Below are 25550 nucleotides of genomic sequence, written 5' to 3'. Positions count from 1 at the left end.
ATGATGTAAATATATTTCAATAGAGAATTGAATTTAGAAACAACAAAATGTGTACATTTTTAGGCCCACATGTTCTTTAGGTAAATGGCAAGGCTAACATTTAAAGTTTCATCACAAAAATGGTCACATCTAGTTAAAGATTATGTCACAAAGTTATTGAGGGAATTCATGACATTAAAAAGTCCTAGTTTGTAAAGTATAATACAGTTAACAGTCATATCTATAGTTTAGTTATATGCACACAGAAGCAGGTTTTCTTAAATATAAAAAAGAGAGAAAAAGACCAAGGGAGCAGAGGCCATTGCATGCATAGTGCTTGTCCTGTATAATCCAAATGGGCCATTCATTTACTCAGGTATCCCCAAAGCAGAAAATGAAACCATATAGGAAATTTACTCAGGAGACCCTTCAGTTTTCATTCCTTATATAAAGTAAGGTCACCCTGAAAGAAGTTAAACAAGAAGGTTCCATGAATGACTAAGTGAAAATCATGCTGACTGTTAGGTATTTATAATGTCTAGACAGCAGGTCATGATGCCCACAAGAGATCCTAAGGAGATCTTATTTACTTTAACCAGCTGGATTTCACAACTCATAGCTCCACCCCCCCAAGACACACACACACACACACACACACACACACATACACACACACTTCATTCCAAGAAGAAAGAAGGAATTTTTGAGCACAATTTAAAAATTCAGTCTGAGTAAATGATAAATAAATGCATTGGGAGAAAAGTTAGGATATCTAAGTGGAAGGTACTTGACTAGCACGAATCATGACATCGGAAATTCTGAAATTTCTTATACTCCTATACACATTTGTAGCAGCCACCCAACTCACCTAGTAAATCAGTATACAGTGCCTGCTCCAGATCGCCCAGCATGGTGAGGATCACATCCTCATCCAAGTGAGCCGTCCCTTCCCGCAGGCAACTTTCTCCCTCCTCTTCAGCCCAGCTTCTGCTGATGCTGCTTGGCTTCGAGGACCCGTTTTCATCTTCAGACCTGCTGTCTTCATCACTCTCCTTTTCCAAGCCTCTTCTTGCAGACCAGTCCTCAGTGTCTTCGCAGAATGATTGGCTGCCTCCTGCAGGCAGGAGGCTCCAGGCTCCTGAGCCACTGCTGCTGTGGTACAGGGACTGCACAGACCTTGAGAGAAACCTGGAGAGCGAGTGCCTTTCTGCATAGCCTGATTCCCTCTGGCTGGCTTTAGCAGCATTTCCAAACCAGTTGGAAATGCGCACAGTGGGTCTTCTCTCCACTTCACTGGTCAGGGAAAGGTTGGTCAGAGACTTTTGTTTCTGAAGGGAAGCTCCCTTTCTCTTTACTTCTTTGCCTCGAAACACAGAGAGCTCAGCAGCCTGCTGCATGGTCGATCTAGAGCTCTCCTCTTCAATCAGACTTCATATTTCTTTTTACATTCCAATTCCAGTGGTCCTTTTTGGTTTTAATTAGCACGTGCACTTCAACAAAAGCTCAGGCTTAGACATTCACGGAAGACTGCAGGACAGGGCAGACACAATCGTTTGCCCACCATGAGCTTGCCACATCCCTTCACTGATCAGCAGTACTTAGAAACATTTTGTGTAAATATGTCTGAAGCAGAAAAGAGTTCACGAAAGATTCTGTTCCAGATCAAAAGTAGCCCAGGAAGCCAACTACCTTCTCCTGTCTTCATCCAATCACATGTCTCAGCAGGATGGTAGGTCCACATTTCCCTCTGTTGCTTCTGTGTTCCGAAATGCAAGGTGGTGAAGCAGGAATGCAGGATGCCTCTCGCTCTTTTTCTTTTTTTCCTCCCTGCCTCTTACCAGCCCTTAACTGATCTAGGTCCGCAACCCGTTACTCTAACGAGCTGACACAGTGCAGCAAGTACAGCTTCCGCATCACAGCCCAAGGACAGCAGAAATTAAGCACTGAAGAAGCCCAGCCCTGCACGAGCCTCCCTCGCATTTTAGTATTCCACCTGCATCCTCAGATCTATGGCTCTTCCTCACTGCTGCAGTGGATGCTGTTGGCTGCCATGGCAGCAAACATCCTGCTAAATTAAAACGGGCTCGGCAGCAGCTGGCCAGTCTAGAATGCCACAGGTTTCAGAGCCAAGCCTAAAGGAGATGCTATACTACAAATCCTCTGCACATCTAAATGACTCTTAGCCACACTGCCTCCCACACTGAAACACACACGCTCACGCTCGTTCTGACACAGCACACTCTCCCGATGCTGAGAATGACAGACTAATTCTCTACAGCAGCTGAAGCAGGCAGATCTGCCTTCTATGTAGGGATTCATGCTGTAAAAGCACAAATTAAATTAAAGAGTGTAAAGGACCTAAAACATGGAGCCTGACTCCCTCTTCCCACTGACAGGTTAATGCTTTAAAGGGAGGCTTCACCCCATCTTTGAAGGAACAATTTTCCTTTTAAAATTCTGAAGCTGTTGAGCAAAATCCTAATGTGGTTATAAAAAATAAGACTTCTACCTTCATTTCTTCTGAAACACAGCAAATATAAAAGGTCTACTCATAATATTTTGACTCAAAGCATACAGCTGAAAGTATATAGAATAAAATGTGACATAAAACACAAAACATACAAGAAAGTCTTCTTCCATCCCACCTTTGACCTTTGGATTACTGGGTCGGATTTGATCACATGCATGGTAATGTTTCCATAAGAATTTTTTGCTTCTGATGTTTGTGGTATTGGAGTTGTTTTTTTTTTAATTTTCATGATTTGATAAAAACAAAACTTAAAATTTATAATATTTTTCTTAAAATGTTTGTGTATACTACACCATTAGTCTGAGTTTCTGATTTTTAAGATAATTTTTAAGTTTTTCAAGAAACAAGTACATGGTATATTAGAAATTATGGACAATTAAGAAGAGCATTAAAGAAAAACTTATGAGGATTTTATGTTCCCAAACATCTGCATTAAAGGAGAAAAGTGGGGCAATAATGCATGGAAATAGTCAATTATACCATGTTAATGGATATCTAAGTCTTCATCATGTTCAAATATTTCCCACTTTCAGGTATAACTCTCCATGGAGAGAAATGATAATTTCTTAGGTATATAAAAGAACACAATAATGTATAGTGCTTATTTCTTTCCATATGACAACAATTTTCCTCTGCAAAGTTAATTGCTCCTCATGGTCCTACTCAGTGCAAATCATACTTAGATCCACTTTATAAATATGTATAAGGAAATTAGACAGAAAGAATAACAACTATCTGTGTCACAAATTTTGTCATCAATCAAATCTGTTAGTTGTGAATGCTGATTCTCAATATTTACTCTCTAAAATTATGTTTACTTCATATATATTCAAGTGGAATTAATACATATAGCTATTGAAAACAACGATTATACTTCACAATTATTTTCTTATTATTTTTATGTGTATGAGTGTATTTCCTGCATGTACGTAAGTGCACCCGTGTCCTGCAATGCCCACGGAGGTCAGAAGAGAGTGTCAGATTCTCTGGAACTGTAGATACAAACAGTTGTTAGTCACCATGTGGGTGCTAGGAACCGAACCCAGGTCCTCTGCAAGAGGATTAAGTGCTCTTAATTGCTGAGCCATCTCCCCAGGCCTTTATTTTCTTTCTTAAAACATAATTTTCTTAATGTATTTTTTAAACAATCAGAATTCCTCTTGGAGTGGCTAAAAAAGATTTTTTTCTTCCTTTCAAATTATTGAAACCAAGTAAGTTTTCAGAGTATGAGAACAAAATACAATTATTTAAGATAGAAAAGTTCAATATCTATGGTCCATGTTACACATATATTATTTGACATATAGTAATATGCCCTAAAGGAAATGCCTAGGGCACATTAACACTTTGTAGGTCAAACATGTGGACCTTATACATCTATACATGAAAGTAGTAATTAGACCCTTTCCTTTTAATGTGTTTATATGCCAATCAGCTTAAACAGTGGTTTTCAAATTTCTGTTGAGTTGCATTAGAATAGCTTATTAAAACACAGTTTTCCAGGCAACATCCCCATACTAAACTACTCATTTAGTAGGTTTGAGAAGGTCATAACATTGCATTTCTAATATATTCCAAAGTATTGCTAGCTCTGGGACCTTCAATTTGAGAGCTACTGGCCTGAGATTAGTGGCTTTTAATTAAGGATGATCTTCCTTAAGAGATATCTGCTATTTCAACTAGGGCCTAGGTATGGCAGGTGACATCTAAGAGAGTGGGGCCAATGATGCTATTAAACATCTTACAATGACAACCGAAAGCCCACAACATGGAATTATGCAGTCTATAATGTCAGTAGTGACAAGGTTAAGAAAGCCTGGTTTTAAGTGCCTTTCAAAACAACAATGTACTTTCCTAACATTAATGCCCCCTCTTTGTTCATTACAGCTTTTGCTTGAGTACTTGTTATTCTAAGACCAATGCCAAGAGGGCATCCACAGTCTAGGACATACTGATCTCATGACAAAAAGGAGAGATGAAAAGTCTAAACAATGGCCATTAAAATTTCTGTTTAGGAACGGCCCATGCCATTTTTCTATTCTTATTCACTTATCAAATTAAGTTGCACATTCCTTTTAACTCATCTGATTCAGAAATATAACTTTTTATAGAGTGAACCTAGAAAAGGGTGGGCTAAATTCAATGAAACCAATAAAGAAGAAACAGTGGAAAAGATCATGAATACTCTGAGGAACATTCTGACCAAGAAAACACCAACAGGGGATCTTATATTAGGACATAAATGTACCCTGACAACTTTAGGGAGCCCACTTACTGCATCACTAGAGGCATCTGTCCCTGCTTCTTTGAGTGTACATAATACACAGTCTATTTATTTGGATTCACACTTAGAACTTCATGTTATACAAGATGAAGAAAGTAGCCTCCACGCAAAGGAAATGAAAACAATCAACTGCAGAAATGTGACTCTAATTTTGCCAACATTATAGATACTATAATGTTCTGGAAAGGAATGCTTTTCAGCTCTTTAATAAACATAGTTAAAAAGTGGCTATGTAAATAAAAGATATAAACTGATTTGAATTACTGTGCTTGATCTTCTTGAACTCTATAAACATTCAAGGAAAAGGCAATTCTAGTGATCATTTACAAAGGTCTTATGTGCCAGATATTTTCTAGTATTTAATATATAATCTAAGAAGTCAGAAAAAATGCATAAAACCATTACCTTACCCTTTGGTTAAACCTAAATACTTACTTTCAAAACGATTCATTGAAATCATAACATTTAATTCAATATTATGTTTTGAAAGATGATATACCAGCTTTTTACAGTTGAATATAAATTCCAGTTAAAGGTTAAAAACTGCACTGAACAAGCATTACACACGGGGATGGATATACATGGGGGCACATAGCCTTATGTAAAAGAAAAAGAAAAGCAAAAGTGAACTTTTGTAGAAAATAACATCTAAAGCCATTCTTGAATGGAATGAAAATTTAGTCAATTTATATTTGGCTGAATTCCTTGGCACTTGAAAGAAATGGTCTCAGAGGGTAAATTCTCTCCCAATGAATGTAAAATAAAGACAAAGAAGTGGATCTGCATCATCAGTTCACCGGGTCGTGTAATGTCAAGATTATGATATGAATTTCAGAGGAAGCACTGAGTGCAAAATGCTCAGTTACTCATTGCTGTGACTCCACATGCATAACAGCAATTATTGGGAGAGCCATCATCAGGTCAGGTGAGTATCATGATGATTTCTCTGAAAGAACATGATAAACAAAAAGAATGGAGAGTGTTGGGGCTCAGCAGTTAAAAGCACTGGTTGTTTTTGCAGAGGACCTGGGTTTGATTCCTAGCACCTACATGAATGTAACTCCAGTTCCAGGGGAATCAGATGCCCACTTCTGAGCTCTGCAGGCATTGCATGACACAATATACTTACACACATGCAGGCAATACACTCATATATATAAAATAAAAATAAATTTTAAAAAAGGGTGTTTCACTCAAGACTTCGGAGAATATATTTAAAGACATACCAATTCCTAAATTGCAAAGGTTACATCTCTCACTTATACTGCTCATCTTAACACCAAAATTTAATTAAACTTAAAAATTTTCAAATGTCCTTGAAAATAACAATGTTATTACTACTAGTGAGCTATTACATTGGAGAAAATTTCAACAGCTAAGCCTCCTTCTTAACTTAGCAGGTGTTCTAACCAATTTCCATTGCAGTATGAAACAAGTTTTCTCCTTCACAATAGTATAATCTTTGCATGTCGTGAATCAAGTGGGTAAAGGGAGAGGAATGATTTTACTTTTTTTAACCAAAAAAAGGGGAGGATTACTCTGTCCTTGGGTGACATATTAGATAAATTCAGAAAAGGAAGGACAAAGTAGTCTTAGACATGGCTCGCCCGGGAGTTCACATATTCTAGGCAGTGACTTTGGGGTCATTCACTATTTCTTTAGGATCTGTTCTCTGCTTGCTTCATTTAAGAGTGAAAGCAACTACTAGATGTTTTTCTTTTGGGGTATTTTTGAGACAGGGTCTCCCTGTAGCCACAGCTGGCCTGGAACTCACTATGTAGACCAGGCTGGCCTTGTACTCACAGACATCTGCCTGCCTCTGACCCCCTGAAATGTTCTGATTAAAGGCATGTGCCACCACGCCAGAAACAGCTACTAGATTTTTTTGTTAGCTTCAGATATAGTGAGGAAAGGAAATGATAATTTTAAGAAAACATTTCTTTCATAAAATTTCAGGAAAAATTATGAAATTGAGTCTCATTTACTAAGATTAAACTACATTGGACCAACATTCCATTTCTGAAACTTTCTTGGTATTCAAGGAAAGGGCTGTTCCATGGGCTTAACTAGGGTCAGTTTGATTGCAGACACTGGTCAGACAAAACGACCAGGACATCAAGGAAGGCAAAGAGAAAAGGCAGTTTAGTGATAGATATCTAAATTCACTTAAACCCTCCCCAAGGCATTATACATAATTTAAAATTTTATTTTTGTACTTTCAGACTTCTAAAACTATATAGCCTTCAAAAGTTCACAAAAGTTCAATATTACAGAGTCAAGACTAATTAACTCCAACAGTCCATATCAGTAAGATTCAAGGCTAATTCCTATGGACCATGCCACTAAGTGTTCAGCAATAGGTTTAACACAGAAACACGAAGTTATAGGAAATCAATGGGCTACAAATGTCCAGATAAATTTAGCGAAAGTGCCCAACTTTCAAAAAGAAGCTAATAGACAAAATAAGGTAAGTAGAAAGGATGGAAGACTCTGATGAAGGAAAGCATCACAAACAGGAAATATAATGCAGGCTTTAGACTTCTGACATGGTTATTTTTTTTTTACAGTTAGTCTATTAGTTTATCCTTTTTTTCTTCTATCTTTTATAATCCTTTGTCTGTTTCAGCTCGCCAGAGTGTATTTAAAGATTACTATATTACTTCTTTAGAATGACTAACCTTTCATTCTTTATATTCTTTGAGTTTTCAGTGATGATATAATCAAAATTAATATTTGGTTATTCCCTTCAGGTCTATACTCTTTACTTTTATCATGGCTGTGACAAAAGACTTGACAGAAGCAACTTAAGGAAGGAAGGGTTTATTCTGGTTCACAGTTCAAGGGAATACAGTCCATTAGGTGGGGTGGGTATGGCAGGAGCTGGGGAACTTGGTCACATAGCATCAGAAGTCAGAAAGAGTAAACATAAAGTGAATGGGATTAGACTCGAGTCCAGTCCCCAATAATCCACTTCCTCCAGCAAGACTCCACCTTCTAAAGGTTCCAAACTTTCCCACCAGCTGGGGAATAAGTGTTAAAACAGATGAATCTACAGAAGATATGTCACACTCAAACCACTAAAAGGTTAGTCCTTTCAATTAAGTGCTAGTACCCTACTTGTTCCTGAATTCAGACAGCAAAAAATATCCACAGAGCCAATAAGATATTGCAATGAATTAGGAATCAGGTGTGAAAGAGAAGACGAAGTCACAAATTATTCCAAAGTTACAGGCCTGAGCAAATAGAGGATGGCATTACTATTACTAGGGTCATTGAATACTCAGGAATTTAGACTAATGAAAAAAGGTGAGTCACTCAACTCATATATACATTTTGAATTCATTCATTGTTGGTGTGGGATAGGTAAAGAAGTGAATATAATAACATCCATTATTTCAATGAAGTGGGAGTGGACAAGGCAATTAAGGATACATTTAAGAGCAGAATTATCGTCAGTTATCATAGGAGCTTAGCTGATTGATGGGGGGGGCAGGAGGAAGAAGACATATGCAGCAAAATCGCACAGGTCCATGAACCAGAAATCCTAGCAGAACCTTTAGTAGAGTCAGGAAACAAAGGAAAGGGCATTGAAAACATAGGATACTGAAAGCAGTAAGAACAGGATTCATGATAATGAAGTTGTATTTCCTGATGATGCCCAGATCCAGATTCTGACCAGGGGCATAAGTAGCTCAGGAGGGATTATGAGACAAGGGCAATGGAAGAGGCTAGGGTATTATTGGAAGAGCAATCCATGCAAACACTTAACATAATCACAAATTAAGACTAGGCTTATAATGGAGGGAATGACAGTGATTCAGCCAGGAAGGCAAATTTCAAAGAAATAGTGCGAAGAATGAAATAATTAAACAGGACTCATTATAGCATCTGTTTTGTGTTTCCATTCTTTCCTCAAATAGGTGATTCCATATAAAGAATTCATGGCTTCCTACAAAATACTATTGCTCCTATTAAATCCATTAAATTATCATATTACTGTCTGGTTTATGTTTCATTTTCAAATATTCTAGCATTCAGAACATTAAATGGATATATTAATTAACTGGAAATATGAAAAATGATTCAATATAGATAGTGTAAGAAGTTATAAAAAATTAAGTATATATCACTTATTCCATCAGAGTTACTTAGTAAAATAATTTCAGAAGAGACTTCCTTTGTGAAACTCACAATTTAAATGTATCAAATTCATTTGCATCTATATATTTGAATGTTTGTACTTCACAGGCATAAAGCAGGTGTTCACACACATGAAATATGGTCAGTGTTGCATCTTTACATCCCGTTATGTTTATAAAGTATCTGCTCATGATTCAGAGACACAGCATCATCCTGACACTTGGCTGCAATGTCTAAAGTCTATAATAAACACCATCTGTACTGCCGCATCTTCACAAGTCCTACTCCTTCCCTACACTGGCCTTGTGTTGAATTTGGCATTTGAAACAACCATTACCTAATGATATCTCTAATTTTAAGCCAAAAATTTACCCTTGGGATGTTGTTCTGTCATTATAGTCAACATTTGGAGACAGGTATGTCAGGCACTTTTAATGCTTGTGGATTTGAGCAAGCATTACTAATAAGTTTAGAAGATTTTTTTCTCAACTTGTGATATGATCATTTTCTTGAGTTTAAGAACAGTACTTATACTTTAAGTCCTTGAACTAATATAGGAATTTTTCAAAATTAAATTGTTCATCAAGTTTTTTCCCCTTGGAGTTAGCTGTGAACATACAAAAGCGAAACCAGAGATTTACTGAAAAAAAGTTACTTCTACTTTCATGCATCCTTATATTTGGAAATAGGTAAAAGCTTCTTAAATTCTCTCTCCCAATAGTGATAATATAATTTCAAAGAAGTTACTTGGGTCCCCATGAATGAACATGAATATATTCTATATAATAACTATACAATAGTATTAAAGACTTTCCATATAAGCCCAGACTTATCTGAATCCCAGGAATAGTATGAGGCTCAGGTTGAGAATCCTTTCTATACACTTAAGATCTGATAACTGTGTCTGGGAAAAGTATCATTTTCCTTATACTAGCTACATATGTATAATGAAACATTTCCCTAAGTAGATTTTTTTTCTAATGTACACAATGGAGACATGTTATAAATATCACTGAACTGAAGACAGGACAGGATTGAATCATCCATAAAAATTATACTGAAAATCATTGATACATCCTCAATCTCAATATATATTCAAGGGCAACCTTATTAACCATAGCAGGTTCCCCAGGTATTCTCTAGATATATTAAACTGAAGGCAAAATGACTTACACTTTCAGCTTCTGAAAGTACTGCCACTCTTTTCAAGACAACAAAGAGATCCTCCTAGATAAAACAGCCAAATATCTAAGACATTCTAAAGTATGAAATGTACAGAGTCCAGTTTTACAAAATTATAGAGTAAATATAATTTAACAAAAAAATTCAGGGAGATGACAACATTCTGAGGTTTGACCTTCCTGTTAGTCTGAAAGATCACTTACCAGATATCTCTTCCAGGCACTGCTTAGCAGTCTTACTATAGGATGAGTCCATCTTTGTTGGGCTGGTACAAGAGTCAGCAGTTGGTAAAGAGGTTCCTTCATTTTCTGAATGTGCTCTGAAATTAACCAAGGAGACAGAAACAAACAGCCAGTGTGGTCATTAATGACTCATCAGTGTAGAAGTTCTTAGCACAGGAAGAAATCAGTTTATTGCAATTTTAAATCTTTTCTTGTGACCGGAGTGTTCTAGGGATGTCTATCTGTATGAGGATTTTGGTATTTATTTTTTTATATACCACCCAAGTAAGAATGAGGTATTGAATTAAGAGTGAGGTAAAACTAAAGCTCTTGAATTTTTCAAAATTAAAATGCTTGTAGCTACTTTATTTAACATTGGCAATGGGAGCAAAATGCTTGCAGAGACAACGGTATAGTTGTGTTAGAGAATATCTGGCCAAGTTGTTTACTAAAGCATTGAAATCACAACTAGAACTTTCACTGATCTTTCATGTTATGTGTTATATTTTATATATGTAAATAATGTACATTTTGTACATAATTAACAAGTAAAAGTTTTTCTAATGAGATGGATAGCATTTTTGATATTCCAATCTTATTTTTTGCATTTTCTTTCCTATATACCTAGGTAAACATTCAAGAGACCTTCTACTTTCGGCTTCAAAAATGTACACATACTTGATCCAAACCCATATCTTTGGAAAATTCACAGCCTGAACTCCTAAGACACAGAAGGAGGCATGCAGGCTCAGCACCGACACAGCTGGACAGTGTTCTTTGTAGGTACGGAATTTGTCTTGACGTTCCATTGCCAGTACTGAGTCTGAACCAGGCAAAAATCTATGACTATCTCCTATGATACTAATATCTGTAGAAATAGTTTTTGTAGAAGATATATTTAGTATGATTTTAGTTTCTTTTAATTATCTATTACTTTTATTCTAAAATCCTGGTTTTGAGGAAAATAAAATGTAATCATTGATACAAGAACTAGTTGATATTTGCCAAGCACCAGAGGGTAGGGCGTGTAATCCCAGCACTTTGGAGGTAGAAACGGGAGCATCAAGACTCTAAAGGAGACAGACACAGTGAGATCTTGTCAGAGACAGGGAGTAGAGAGAGGAACAGGAATAAGAGGAGGAGGAGGGGGGGTGGGGGAGAGGAGGAGGATGGGGTGGGAGGACAGGGAAAGAAGAGGGAAGGAGAGAAGAGGTAAAGAAAGGCTGGGGAGATGGGTCAGTCAGTAAAGTGTTTGCCACACAAGCACGACCTGTGTTTGGCTCCACCACATCCAATTTGCCAAGCACCAGAGGGTAGGGCGTGTAATCCCAGCACTTTGGAGGTAGAAACGGGAGCATCAAGACTCTAAAGGAGACAGACACAGTGAGATCTTGTCAGAGACAGGGAGTAGAGAGAGGAACAGGAATAAGAGGAGGAGGAGGGGGGGTGGGGGAGAGGAGGAGGATGGGGTGGGAGGACAGGGAAAGAAGAGGGAAGGAGAGAAGAGGTAAAGAAAGGCTGGGGAGATGGGTCAGTCAGTAAAGTGTTTGCCACACAAGCACGACCTGTGTTTGGATCCACAACATCCATGCAAAAAGCAGGATTTTTCTGACAACCAAGAAGAAATATACATTAATGGGCATTATATATCCATTGGAGATTTAGATGAAAGTACTGGGATGAATTTTAGAAGCCACGTGTGGACAGATCATGATTGATTAGTGAATATAACTAAGACCAAGGCAAACCATAAGAATCATAGGCTATGTCTTTGAGGAACTTTCTCAAGTTTGGCCCTCTGAATAGCCTTTGTATGACCTACAACGGCAACGTTTAGTGATTTTCTGAAGGTAAGAAGAGGGAAATCCAGAATACGGAGAAGCAGCCTGCACATGTACAGAATTCAACTCACAATTTTTGCTCAGCAAATCTATCCCTTTTTTTCAAAAAGTCCTTGGTGGCAACTCCTGTGGATTCTACAGGGCCTGACTGAGCACTGAGTGGCCTGGTCCCTATCTACTTCCTCGCATCCTCTTGAATAAATCTCCCTGTTATACCTTCCTCTATGGCCACAAGGATTTTCTACCCAATTCTCAGAGCTTTCTGTCTCAACAAAATATTTGCACTTGATTGTTTTCCTTCCTACTTTATCCTGTGTAGTTTTTCCTTTCAAGTCTGAGCTCAAGGACTCGACTCTATAAAAAATCCTCTATAGTTTCACCAATCATGTGAAATACCCATTTGTAAGTACTTAGTGGTCTTTGATCTTAGTGATCTTTTTTTTAATTACTTCAGACACCCGCAATATGAAATCAGTGTAATTACTGATTAGTTATTATCGCCCAAATTATAGTCTGTTCTCCATGTTTAACATTACAATTATAAACTAATGTCTAGTCTTCTGTCTAGTATTCTGGTTCCATTCAACAAATATTTGATGAATGAATGAAAAATTCATATCCACAGTAATAGTAAATCAGCATTACTTGTGGTTAAAACACAAGGAAGGAAATTAAGACCATGGCATACACATTCATTGGGGCATAAAATTTGAGGTTATGATTATTATTAACTCAAGTCATATTGGCAAGTTACTTAGCATCCCTGAACTTCAGTTTAACCATATGTAAAAAAACCAAAAATATCAACCTTGCTTAATAATTGTGAATTTAACCATTACTATGACCAAAGTTTCAGAGAAGTAGTCTTCTGGGCCATGTTGTTTATAGTCAACATTAAGTGAAGGAATACCTATGCCTCTCTTGCTGTCTATTTCAATCCTTTTACCTCCTGGGGTCCCCCATATCCACTATCTACTGATTGTCCCACTGCCCTGTCTCTAGAGTCCCCCATATCTAGTCATGGTTCCTTTCTTGTGAACTAGTATATTTTCCTGACAGCACCTTTATCCTTCTTTTTGTCTGAATAACAATGCAAAGTCCTCTGAAGTTTGTTAAGGGTTCTTACTACATGTTGAACATGTATTTAAATAAATGTAAACAGTGAGTATGAGGTTAGGTTGGAGCCCCTAAGGAAAGTTGCCTGATTGATGGCCAAGTAGTAGCACAAAGATTAGCCCTCTTTGACAAGCTGCCTCTGACCAAGGATTGGCTGAGAATCCCATAGGTTCATTATTTGTAGACTGATATCCCAGAAGCTGAGTCACATTAAACTGTTTTCTGAGATGACTGTCTAAAGCCCATCGCTAATTGGCTCTTATTAGACCAAGACCAGCAGCTGTCATGGGAGCCAGAATACTTGTGATCCACGTTAGACAATTCACAGGTTCTCTCTCTATATATGAAAATATATATGAAGCAAGAGACTATTCAAAATGTCCTTTTGGGAGTAGTGATTTTTCTCTACTTATTTTTCTCTGTCTTCAAAAGCATTCCTGAGCTGATTTGTGGCTACTTTTCTGACTGTATGAGACTGTTCTCAGCCTCACTGGCTAAGCACCTTATTTGAGATGTTCTTTTATAATCTATATTCACATTTTAACTGTTAAGCACTAAACTGGAAGCCTTTATTTTCTTAGTGTGACAGTGCATATTTCTGACTTGTTTATTCTTTGCTGTTTTTTGTTAGTTTAAGTCACAAGATGATCTCATTTATTTTCAAGTTCTTAAGTGTACTTCCCATGGCACTCTATGTAAGTTATTTACATTAACAATTCATCTGTAAGGCAACAGATTAAATTGTTGAAAAATAACATAAGAAGCTAAGCTTCAAATCATTATGAAGAAAACTTAGAAATCCTTCTTGTTTTATGTTTACAAATGAATGGGACCAGAAACTCTATTCTTTGTATTTTACAAGTCTATAATTTATCTATTATTTCTATGCATAGCTCAATAAAACATAATTAGATTTTGACTCTGATCAACAGAGATACAATTAATGCCATTTGGTAAAGATTTATCTTTTCTACAAATAATCAAAGAAGTAGTTAAAATTCTGGCCAATCCCCAAATGACCTCTATTCTTTTAACTATTATATGCTAACAGAATAGAAATAACTGACTCATATCATGAAACAATTTATAAAGACTTCAAAATCAACAGGTATATTTTGACAGAGTGAACACTGCAAGGGCATAGTTCATTGTTCCCACACAAACTGACATCTCCTTCATATTGGCTGGAAAATGAAAATGAGGACAATGGTGCTCCTTAAAAATAATTATGAGAGCTGGCCTGGACAGACTTACTATGGCTCTGCAACATGGCCATCACGCTATATTTACCTATTGAAAAGTTGGTATGTAGCTTGGAAAAACACTGCTTAATATATGTAAAGGTCTATTCAGCCAGCCCCACAAGATGTTACTAAAACTTGTAGAAATTAGAAACTAAATCTCACAAATTATAAGCATAGAGCAAATTCTCCATTTTTAATGTGCTTACTCTATACCAGGTGTGTGCCTGGTGTAATATCTATGCAATAACACTGGAACTTAATCCAATCCTGTAAGGTAGGTGCTAAAGGTAAAGAAATTAAAACTTTTAGCCATCTGATCATTGGTCCCAGACAAGAATTAATTGATGCATGAACTAGGTTGTAGATGTTGAAATATTAACCACTACTCTCACAATTAATGCATTCAAATACCTCTGGACAGTTGAGTACAGAGCATTTGGACTTGAGTCTTTCAATACACTTGACTATTGTATTTGAGGTTCTCCTAGCTAACAGACACTCCAGTCACTGTTAGTAGCAGACAATACTGAACAGAACAACATTAACTGATCTATTCTAAATGTTATTCTTTACTTACTGTCCATTTAAGGAACTTGGTAATACATCCTAAGTACTAGCAAATTAGAAATTAGATGACTATATGCATATTGACCTAAATTTAAAAATATAATTAATGATGGAAATGTGTACAGTGTATATACACTCACACACATATGGCTTAGTTTTAACACTTAGAAAACCGAGAAACAATAACAAAATTTGAATAATCGCTCTCCATCAAAACAAATCAAGGCCCATTAAATTACAGATGAAGTCAATTTAGGGAACATACAGGATGAGTCAAAAACACACTGGGCCACAAAGAAAGAGATTTTCAAAAAGTGGTTAGGTTGTGAAAAGGGCACAGAAAATAGCTTGAAGGATCTCCCAGTAGCCTAGTTAGGGATACTCTAGACAATATAATTAATTATGATATCAATAAATTATAACCCATGGAATAAAATAAGACTCTATTAGTCCTTTCAATTCAGACATATAACAGGGAGAACATTTACCTTTAAAGATTTTATTTTGTCTGCAGAGATGGATCAGCACACCCTACTCTTGCAGAGCACATGTGTTTCGTTCCAGTACCCACAAAGAGAAGCTCACAATCATGGGCACCTGCAATCCCATACACAGATGCACATACATAATTTACAACAAAACAAAGTGTTATGATTTTATTTTTTAATTTATAACTGTGTGCGTGTTTCTGTGAGGGTATATGCACATGATGCAAGTGCTCACAGAGGGTAGAGGCATGTGATTCCCCTGGAGCTAGGGGCAGTTGTGAATTGCCTGACTCGGATGCTGGGAATTGAAGTCCAGTCCTTTGTAACTGCAAGCACAGTTGTACTATTAACCACTAAGCCATCTCTCCAGACTCCAGATTCCACACTCTTTTAAAAATATTTATTTATTATTTGATTTTATGTGTATGAATATATTGCCTGCATGTATGTAAGTGCACCCGTGTCATGCAATACTCATGGAGGTCAGAAGAGGGTGTTGTGTCCTTTGGAATTGGAATTACAGATGATTGTTAGACACCATGTGAGTACTGGGAATCAAATATGGGACCTCTGAAAGAGCAGCCAGGGCTCTTAACTGCTGAGTCATCTCTCCAGCCTCCAGATACCACATTAATAAAGAACAATGCCAAGAAGGAAATGCAAAAAGAATAACAGAATCATAAAATAATTTATCATCCATTAGAATAAAATTTTAACTCAGGCAAGAAATCTTAATGGATGCTAAAGTGAATGCAGATCAAGGAATATAATTTTTACACACAGGGTCAAACATCTTCCTCCAAAACTGTTCATTAAATATAAATGAGTTTAATTTTAAAATTAAAAAAGCTATGGGAAACATCTTAATGAGGCACTAAATTTTATACCACAATAGGATAAATTAATAGTCATGTCATATAGTACCCTAAAGTATGAAATGGGAAGAAAGCATTATTTACCTGATGTTGCAGACAGATATGTGTATTTAATCATGAAAAAATATCAGACAACTCCAAATTCAAAAACATCATGTAAAGTGTCTGGACTTGAGAATCTGAATGTCATAAGAGTTAAAGAAAGACTGAAGAACTGCTCCAGATGGAGGGCTATTAGGGAATTATAAGAATTGAGCACAACATTAATTCTAAATTACTAAAAGTGGAATTTGGGGTATAGTTAATACCATTATATAATGTTTCAAAGTGTTCCAAGTGTGGTATATATGAACTAGATGTTGGCAATTCTTGAAAAAAGTCCCGCAAATTTACATTTTTTCCTAAATATATAAAAGAAAACCTCAGAAGACAAGTATAAGAACACTTTCTATACTGCCTTATGCTCAGAGAATTCCAGCATACAGCCACATTCTGCACAGCAGCCCCTCTCCTAGCAGCGCCTTTGTATTCCATCTGGAAAATACTGCAGTGAGAGGGAATTTAACTACTTTCAATGCACATAAGTCTATCAACTCTAGCAAAAATATAAGCTTGCAAGGCAAGAATTCAATAAACTTTTGTTTGTGCTGATGACCAATTATGCCCAGTTCACATAAACCCACAACTGCAGTATAATCTGTGATGGTAGCTGCATGAGTTTTACCTCTGAAAGTCAGCAAGCTAGTCCTTGATAGACATTTAATCTCATTCATCCTCCAACTATATACTTAGAAGACAAGACACTTTCCTGATCAACTTTCACATGCATGGGCTCATGTGCATGCACATATTACCATATCCAAGCGTGTGCACGCGCGTGCACACACACACACGCACACCCCTATTCAAGTTATTGACTTTGGATTTTAAAATGTTGGAGTTGTTATAGACTATGTATAGTTTATTTTTTATTTATGCATTGTAATTTGTGTTATGAGATGAACATGATGCTGGGGACAAGGGTTGGGAAGTTATAATTTAAGGTGATGTATTTTATTATCAAATTGACAAAGAATGGAATAAAGTAATGGTTAATCTCAATTGTCAACATGATGGGAGCTAGAATCACATGGAAGATGGACCTCTGGACATGCCTGTGGAGGGTTATCTTGATTAGGTTAATGGAGGTGGGAAGACCTGCCCAATGTGAGTGGCTCCAATTGCTTGGCCTAGAATTCTAGACTGTATAAAAAGGAGCAAATGAGTTGACCACAAGCATTCATTGCTCTATGTTCTTTGACTGTGGATCCAACGTAACCAGCTGCCTCAAGCTCTTGCTGCTGGGACTATGTACCATGACAGTCTGAAACCTTGAACTGTGAGTCAAAATAAACCTTCTCTCCCTTAAGTTGCTTTTGTCAGGATATGTTATCACAGCAACAGGAAAATTAAGGACAACACCCAGTAATGAAATGCAGACAATGTGCAAATCTTACTTATCTTTCTGACTCTAGCTTATATCTTACTTTCCCTGCTTACAAAAGCTAAAAGAAAGATTCCTCTTTCTTAAGATCTTAATATACCATATCTGGTTAGTGTCTGGATTTATACTTCTTGCTGAGTCATATGGTACACTTTCATTTTATCTCTTGCTTGCTACACAGGGGAACAATAGAAGATAAATTAAATATGAGATATGTGATTTTCCCCCATCTTTGATGCTTCCTGCATTTATTTACTTTAATCTTTGACAATTCAATACATGCATATAATGCATTTTGGTTATTTTCACCCACACCACCATCTCTCATGTCCTTCCAGAACTGGAGAAAATCTTTGCCACTCTACATTGAACTGAAGATGAATAGAACATATAAAGTACTCAAGAAACATCCTAAACATTAAGAAAATAAACAGTCCAATTAAAAGCAGGCTATGGGGGCTGGAGAGATGGCTTGGCGGTTAAGAGGACTGACTGCTCTTGCAGAGGACCTGGGTTCAAGTCCCAACACCTACATGTTGGCTAACAACCAAAAGAAACTCCAATTCCAGGGGATCCGACACCCTCTTCTGACCTCCACTGGCATTGCACGACATGTGTGCACATACCTACATGCAGGCAATACACTCGTACACATTAAATAAAAATATAAATACAACATTAAAAAAATAAGAGCAGGCTATGGAAATGAACAGAGTTCTCAAATGAAGAAATACAAAAGGTTAATAAGTATTTCTAAGTGTTCAACATCGTTAATCATCAGGGAAATGCAAATTAAAAGTACTTTGAGATTTCATCTCACATTACTCAGAATAGTTATTATCAAGTAAACTAACAACAAACGCTGGCAAGGTTGTGAGGAAAAGAGAACACTTTTTGACTGCTAGTAAGAGTACAAATTGGTGTGGCAACTGCAGAAATCAGGGTGGAGATTTCTCAAAAAGCTAAAAATATAACTGTCAGGGCTGGAGAGATGGCTCAGTGGTTAAGAGCACTGACTGCTCTTACAGAGGACCTGTGCTCGATTCCCAGCACCCACATGGAGGCTACGAACCATCCTTAACTCCAGTTCCAGGGGAATCTGAAGCTCTCTTCTGACCTCCACAGCATTGCACGACACGGGTGCACTCACATACATTCAACAATACACTCATACATATAAAATAAAAATAATAAATACAACATTTAAAAAAAGGAAATTTAAAAAATATATAAACTGTCATATGACCCAGTTTTATTGCTTCTTGGTCTATATCCCAAAGACTTTATATCCCACTCAGAGATACTTGCTATACTTCATATTCATTGATTCATATTCAAAATAGGAAATGGAGGCAGCCTAGATGTTCATCAATTAATGAATGAATAATTACATTTGGTACATATGCACAATGTAATTTTATTCAGCTCTACTGCCTAGCTTTCATAGTACTGGAAGGCGCTATGTATGCTACCAGAGGAGAAGAGCCATCATCAACCTTAACCCGACGTGAACTCTGCAAGCAACAAGAATGACTGGCCTGGCGAGATACACCCACTAGTGCAACAGTATGGCAAATGTTATGGGAATAGTCAGTCACTTTCTGATTGGATTTAAAGCCTGATTCACAAGATAGATCCCATACATGGCACTGTTATCAAGGTCAAAAACCTGTGGCTAGACAGGTCATAGATGATAGGGGAAGAATCTACTACTATTATCATGCTAAATGGACAGTATTAAACTGACTCCTAACAACTTATTGTTATACCTATATATTAGTGTAGCTCTCAACTCTCACCAGTAAAACTTTTTGCAGCAGATGACTATTAATAGAGATTCACAATTGGTCAACATGTAGAAAATAAGACACTATGGAGTGTTCTGCCCTAAATAGGACACCTATATCATACTCTATCTCAACTAGGCTCAGCTCATTGTGGAAGATGGGGTGGATGGGGTGGAAAGAGTACAAGATCCAGATATGGTGGATGAATACAAACAACTATGTTTTTCTGACAAAATGGAGTAGTTACACATATGAACCCACAGCACTTGTGACAACATGACAAGACCTGCAGAAGCCCAAGGCAGACACAAAAACAGTATGGAGGGCATGAAGCCCCAGTCCTCTCTGTGGAACTATTGAAAACTGATAACAGCTAGGAGAAGGCAAGTTAGTTTTATTTAAGGGTATGATGCTGGACAAGTTGCTAGGCTCCAGGAGATGGAGCTGCACCCAAGAGCATTTAGGGAAAATAAATTAGACTGCATAGGCTAAAAAATAATGGAGGATGTGAAATGAGGAAGGGTAGAGAGGTGGGCATGGATTTGAGAAGAGACAGGGGTGTTTGAATACTATCAAAATATTCAAAGAGCTGAGGAGGTGGATGATCACAAGGAAACAGTCTTTCAGAAAGCTGGTGAGTTACTCATATGAACTCACAGCAAAGGTGACAGCATGCACAAATCCCACGTAAGCTGAAGTCAGCAAAATCCCAGCCTAGAAATGTGGAAATAGGTAGGAAATCCTAACCCGACCGAAGGAACTTTTGGAAATTGATGGCTGCTCAGAATAGGAAAGGCAGTGTCTTACAGGGATGGACTCTTGGTAGGCCAAGTGGATGGGCCTACACTGTAGTATATTGGAGACACAAATCCCAAACTCTATAGGCCATGTTATACATATATATGTATGTATACAAATATATATAAGTACATTAAATTGGATGGGGGGCAGTGGGAGGAGGTGTGGATAGGTGAGGGGATCAAAACACTATCAAACTATATTGTATGAAAATTACAAAAATTCGATAAAAAGTGCATTGTATGCAATTCTCAAGGAAACAATAAAAATATGATTTAAAAAGTAGAAAAGTTAAATTATGAATTTTGATGGATCAAAATTTTGTTCCTTGTGACCTTAATATTACAGAGGCAGGCAGCTAAAACAATACCAGTTAATTGTATAAACTAGAAAATAGCAGAGAGTAACAAATAATAAGGGGATTGTGAGAAACCAATACCAGTTGGAACATAGCGGATATTCTCAGGCACATGGCTGAAATGGCCTTGTGAAGATATAACCTATAAGCTGAGACAAGTTATGGCTTGTGTCTATCTGGAAAACAGTCACTGTAGGAAGAGAGAACATTTATTAAGGCTCTGGAGCAGGATGAAATGGTTTACATTGCAGAATGATGGATGGTTCCCACGTGCTAGGGAAAAGGGATATGAATGTGCTTAGGGGATAGCAGGAAGAACAGATAATACAGTGTCTTGTAGGTTAGAGTAGAGTTTGACCTTTATTTTTAAGTATAAGAGAAATCTGGTAGATTATTACACACTGGGATGGCATACAGATTCCCCTTAACTTAAAAAGCTCCAGATCAAAAATGCATTTAATACAGTTATCTTAGTGGAGATTATAGCATGGATAAAGGTACGTTGTATATTGTTGGATGCCCACCTGGGTGATCACAGACCTAACTGGGAGGTGCAACTTGCTACCATGCCCTGTACAGAGAGAATCCTACTGTATATCCCTAGCTCAAGAAAGGTCAAAATTTGAACAGTTTTCTACTGAATGCGTATCACTTTCACAACATAAAGCTGAAAAAATTTGAGCTAAGCAGTCATAAACCAGGGGTGTCTGTATATGTCTTACATTTTTAGGAAGCCAATGTGCCTGCTGTGTGAAGAATGTTACTGCAAAGGACCCTGAAGTAAGAGTTGAGAGACTCATTGAAAATGAGGTGAGATGTGGTGGGTGGAAATGTGAAGACATGCCTGACTGGGATTGTGTTTTGAAAGAAGAATTGGTAAAGCTATCTGAAAGCTGGAAACATGGAGGAGGAGTGATTGGAAGAACAAAATATTCCATTTTAAACCATTTTTTTTCTTTAGTCTTCCAACCTCATGGTCATAAATCCTAAATGCTAAGCTCTGTAGCTGCTTTATCTACCAGAATTTGTCTGGCACTTCATTGCTTGTCATTTTCTTCCATGCAGCCTGGATTATAAAAGTTGCTGAGTAACAGATTTAGATGGCCGTCCAGAGTTATCCCTTATCACTGACAAATTAGAATTTGTCCTTTCAGTCTCATGTCTTACTCTATCCTCTCTATGAGACATTAATTGGCAGCAGTCTCTTGAAAGAATTTTTAAAAATTTCTTTATCCTATATTAATTCTCTATGTTGTATACACTTTTACATCAGCAATGATTTCACATATTTCATTATAATTTTATCACATCCCCAACTTTTGTATCCCATTGCAATTCATGTGCAGAGTGATGGACAGGTAAATGAAATGAAAATATATTGTGAATTCTTTTTGTCTAACATAGATATGATAATTTTACCATTTCCTACATTTCTCTGTGGACACCTTAACACATAGAAACAGAGTACTTCAATTTCAAGTAATTATAACTATTGAGAAGTCCTTATATTCCTTTTAATATCCTCTCTTTAATAGAACTAAAATATTCATCGTTTTGTAGAGACAATAAAGTCACAAAAAATTACATAAAATATGTTGTACTGGACTAGGAGTTAGACTGCATGAAATCTCTTAACTGCCAGAATCTAACGTATTTCCAGGACTCTGAATATATATTTTGTTACAAGAGTCCCAATAGGAATGATTATTAACCAAGTATGACCTACATTGGGCCGAGGAAAGGAAAATAAATCATCCTCATCTCACTACACTTCTCATTATCTATGGGTAACACAATTATCTTAAATGTTGTATAAATGTATGTTCATACACAAAATCCACATTTATACCAGTTAATAGCAATTAACCATTTCATATCTAAATTTCTGTTTTGAGAAAGATTCTTCCTACAGATCCCATGCTGGTTATGAATTTGTAATCTTTCTTTTCCACTTTTCAAGTGCTGGAATTTACAGTTCTGACAGAACTTTTTGCAAAGATATTACTAACATTTTCTGAGTCAGAATTATCCTGGAAATGATACCACTTCTTTTTATTCAAGCAGAAACACGTGACAAACATGTCATAGGCACACTGAACAGAACATTTGAACAGTTAGATTTGGTATCAGGCAAATTCCTACATGCTTTATGATTTTCTGAGATTCTTGCTATTCTGACTCTAAATCTCCACTTCTGAATTTTTGAAAAATAATGATAATATCATTTCCTCACAGATCTGTGACAAAGTTTAAGTGAGGAAATGAACACACATCATGTATCATAGAGACTTACATTAAGTAAGAACTTAACAAATAATACTGTCATTTTACAATCATAAATCATTAGTATTAACTTATCAAATGATTAACAACTTCTAAAAAGTAGGCCATGAAGTTTTCAAGGATTCTTACATGCAGTAGGAATATGAGAATGAGGAAGGATAATGGGGCTCCACACTCCAAACCCCACGAGTCCAGAGCATGAAAATCTCTTATTGACACTTAGAAAGTGTGAACATTAACCACTCTGCCTTTAGAGGATTTAACACTATCATTTATAAAATTGTTTTGGGGAAGCTTTGTGATTTCCTCCAATGAAGACTATTATGTAAAGTGCTTTTATTAGTTTAATTTAACTATTATATTACTGATAATAGTATGAATAATAATGCCATTAATGTCATTCATTTACATGGAATTATTTTTTAACTCTTTTAGAACAATTCTTTTTACCAATCACCATTCATACAATTAGAAACTCAAGTTTGGGGAAGGTTATTTTAAATATGACAGATGGTATTAGCATAGTATAAATACCAAATCAATTGTGAAAACAGTCCTATAAAGTAGCTTCTATTATTGGATCTCCATTTTATACTGGAACACTGAAGTTCAGAATCCTTAAGTATGTCACCTAGGCCACATGTCTAATCACTGGTGGTAAGCAATGTGGCTTAAGAGCCATGGTCTTAAACACTCAAGACTGTTTCTGAACAATGCAAAGCAAGACAGACCCCACTGCCTCTACATTTAACTATTTAGCTATATCACCTCAGTTTCTTAAAATTCATTTCAAAGAGAGAAATAAAAAGTTCAATGTAGATGAAGAATTCGTCAAGATGTCATAGTAGATCCCCAAGTAACACTTTTTAAGCTTTGCTCCTTCCCCTCTTTAATTGCAAAAGCTTCATTTTTCAACGTGGTTCTCAAACACAATGGAGTATTATTCAATCACAGAAGAGAACATATGTTATTTGAGACAAAAATGTACCCAGAAGACATAGTGATAAGTAAAGTGAGCCAGGTTCAGAAAGGAAAAGAACACATTCTCCTCTACTTGGGATCTTACATAATTAGAGAGTAGATTGGATATTGGTTATCAAGAGTGTGTATTGTTTGGAGGATGGGTTTGGGATTTATTATTCAGAGATGCAAAATTTCTTTTAGATAGGAGAATCAGGTTAAGAGACCTAAGGGTTAGTTCAAGATGGTGACAACAGTTAATAATAATAGATTGTATTCAAAATGCTGAGTGAGAATGAAGTGTGGTCCTGCCAAAATGATAATTATGTGAAGCAAGGCATATATTAATTAACTATATTTAATCATTTGATACACAGAACCATCACGTACATATAAAACTTTTATGATTTCATGCATTAAATTTTTTGGAGAATGATGATTGAAGAGTTCTGTCTCATGCAGATAAATTCAACAGCAATGCAGACTTATCTGGGATGTTCATGAAGATTTTTTGTGAAATCAAAAATATTGTATTTTCTAGGGGAAACCATTGAATTTGTATTTTCTAGATATTTAATCCCAATATACAAGCAAGATAAGTTTGTTGCCACTTGGAGAGAGAACTTGGTCAGATTGGTTGGCCTAGATGTTTACTTTCCTTTGAGATTCATTTGTGAATTTTAAAAATGATTGATGTTTTGGCAGAATACATTTGAAAATCCTAGATGTGCTGAGTGTGATATATTTAAAACTTTGTGCCATTTCTCTATTACTGAAACGTGATTCAGTTTGATTTTGGCATCTTATTTTTTTATTCATTGGAAAGGGATTTTGGAATCAGAAACACAAGACTCCCCTGATTCAGACACAAAGACTTTAAATGACCTGTTACTGGAGTCAGAATAACAAGACTTACTGGAGGTTCCTCAAGCCCCAAGAGACCAAATATAGCAATTATAATTTTGCTTTGATGAGTGCGTAATACCTCAGAGAAAAACCTTCAGTTTCCTCCAAAGGAAAAGCAATCCATTAAAATTACTTGCTTTATTTTCAAAAGCCATACATTCAATAAATCTAATAAATATTTATATTCTACAATCTTGACTCTGTGTTAATTATAGCAACTCTTGCTTCTTATTCATAAAATTTCTTTCCTATTTTAAATCTGACAACCTGTCAAAAGGATGGAACAAAGCAGACATTATTTGTCCCTTGGTCAGCTCTTTATCAAGCAGGCAAAGAATAAAATTAGACTCACGGTAGTAACTGACAGATCTCTAAGTGATTAAGGGAAATCACAGTGCAGGAAAGATAGGCTACTTTTGTAACTGTGTAGTGGGTTTCATATTTTCAGACATAATATATAATTATGTGTTGAATGTATACAAAGTAGAATCAAATGTAGAATGAATAA

General features: G+C 36.5%; 1 protein-coding gene across 8 annotated transcripts in view; it reads right to left on the bottom strand.

Annotated features, from left to right (window-relative positions):
- Nav3 (neuron navigator 3) overlaps positions 1-25550 on the bottom strand; it is an 838810-nt gene that overhangs the window by 176332 nt on the left and 636928 nt on the right. For 7 of the 8 annotated variants that reach the window (XM_008852044.2, XM_029555554.1, XM_029555556.1 and 4 more), the window contains one exon: positions 10319-10434. In XM_008852044.2, coding sequence (XP_008850266.1) covers positions 10319-10434 — 116 coding nt within the window. Of the gene's footprint in view, positions 1-847; positions 1634-10318; positions 10435-25550 lie in introns of those variants that run through there. The other variant, XM_029555576.1, reaches the window with a different exon arrangement.

This window comes from Nannospalax galili, unplaced genomic scaffold (assembly GCF_000622305.1).
Source record: "Nannospalax galili isolate Female #2095 unplaced genomic scaffold, S.galili_v1.0 scaffold390, whole genome shotgun sequence".
Lineage (NCBI taxonomy): Eukaryota > Metazoa > Chordata > Mammalia > Rodentia > Spalacidae > Nannospalax > Nannospalax galili.
The sequence above is the reverse complement of the archived record's forward strand: the minus strand, read 5'-3'. Positions and strand labels throughout refer to the sequence as shown.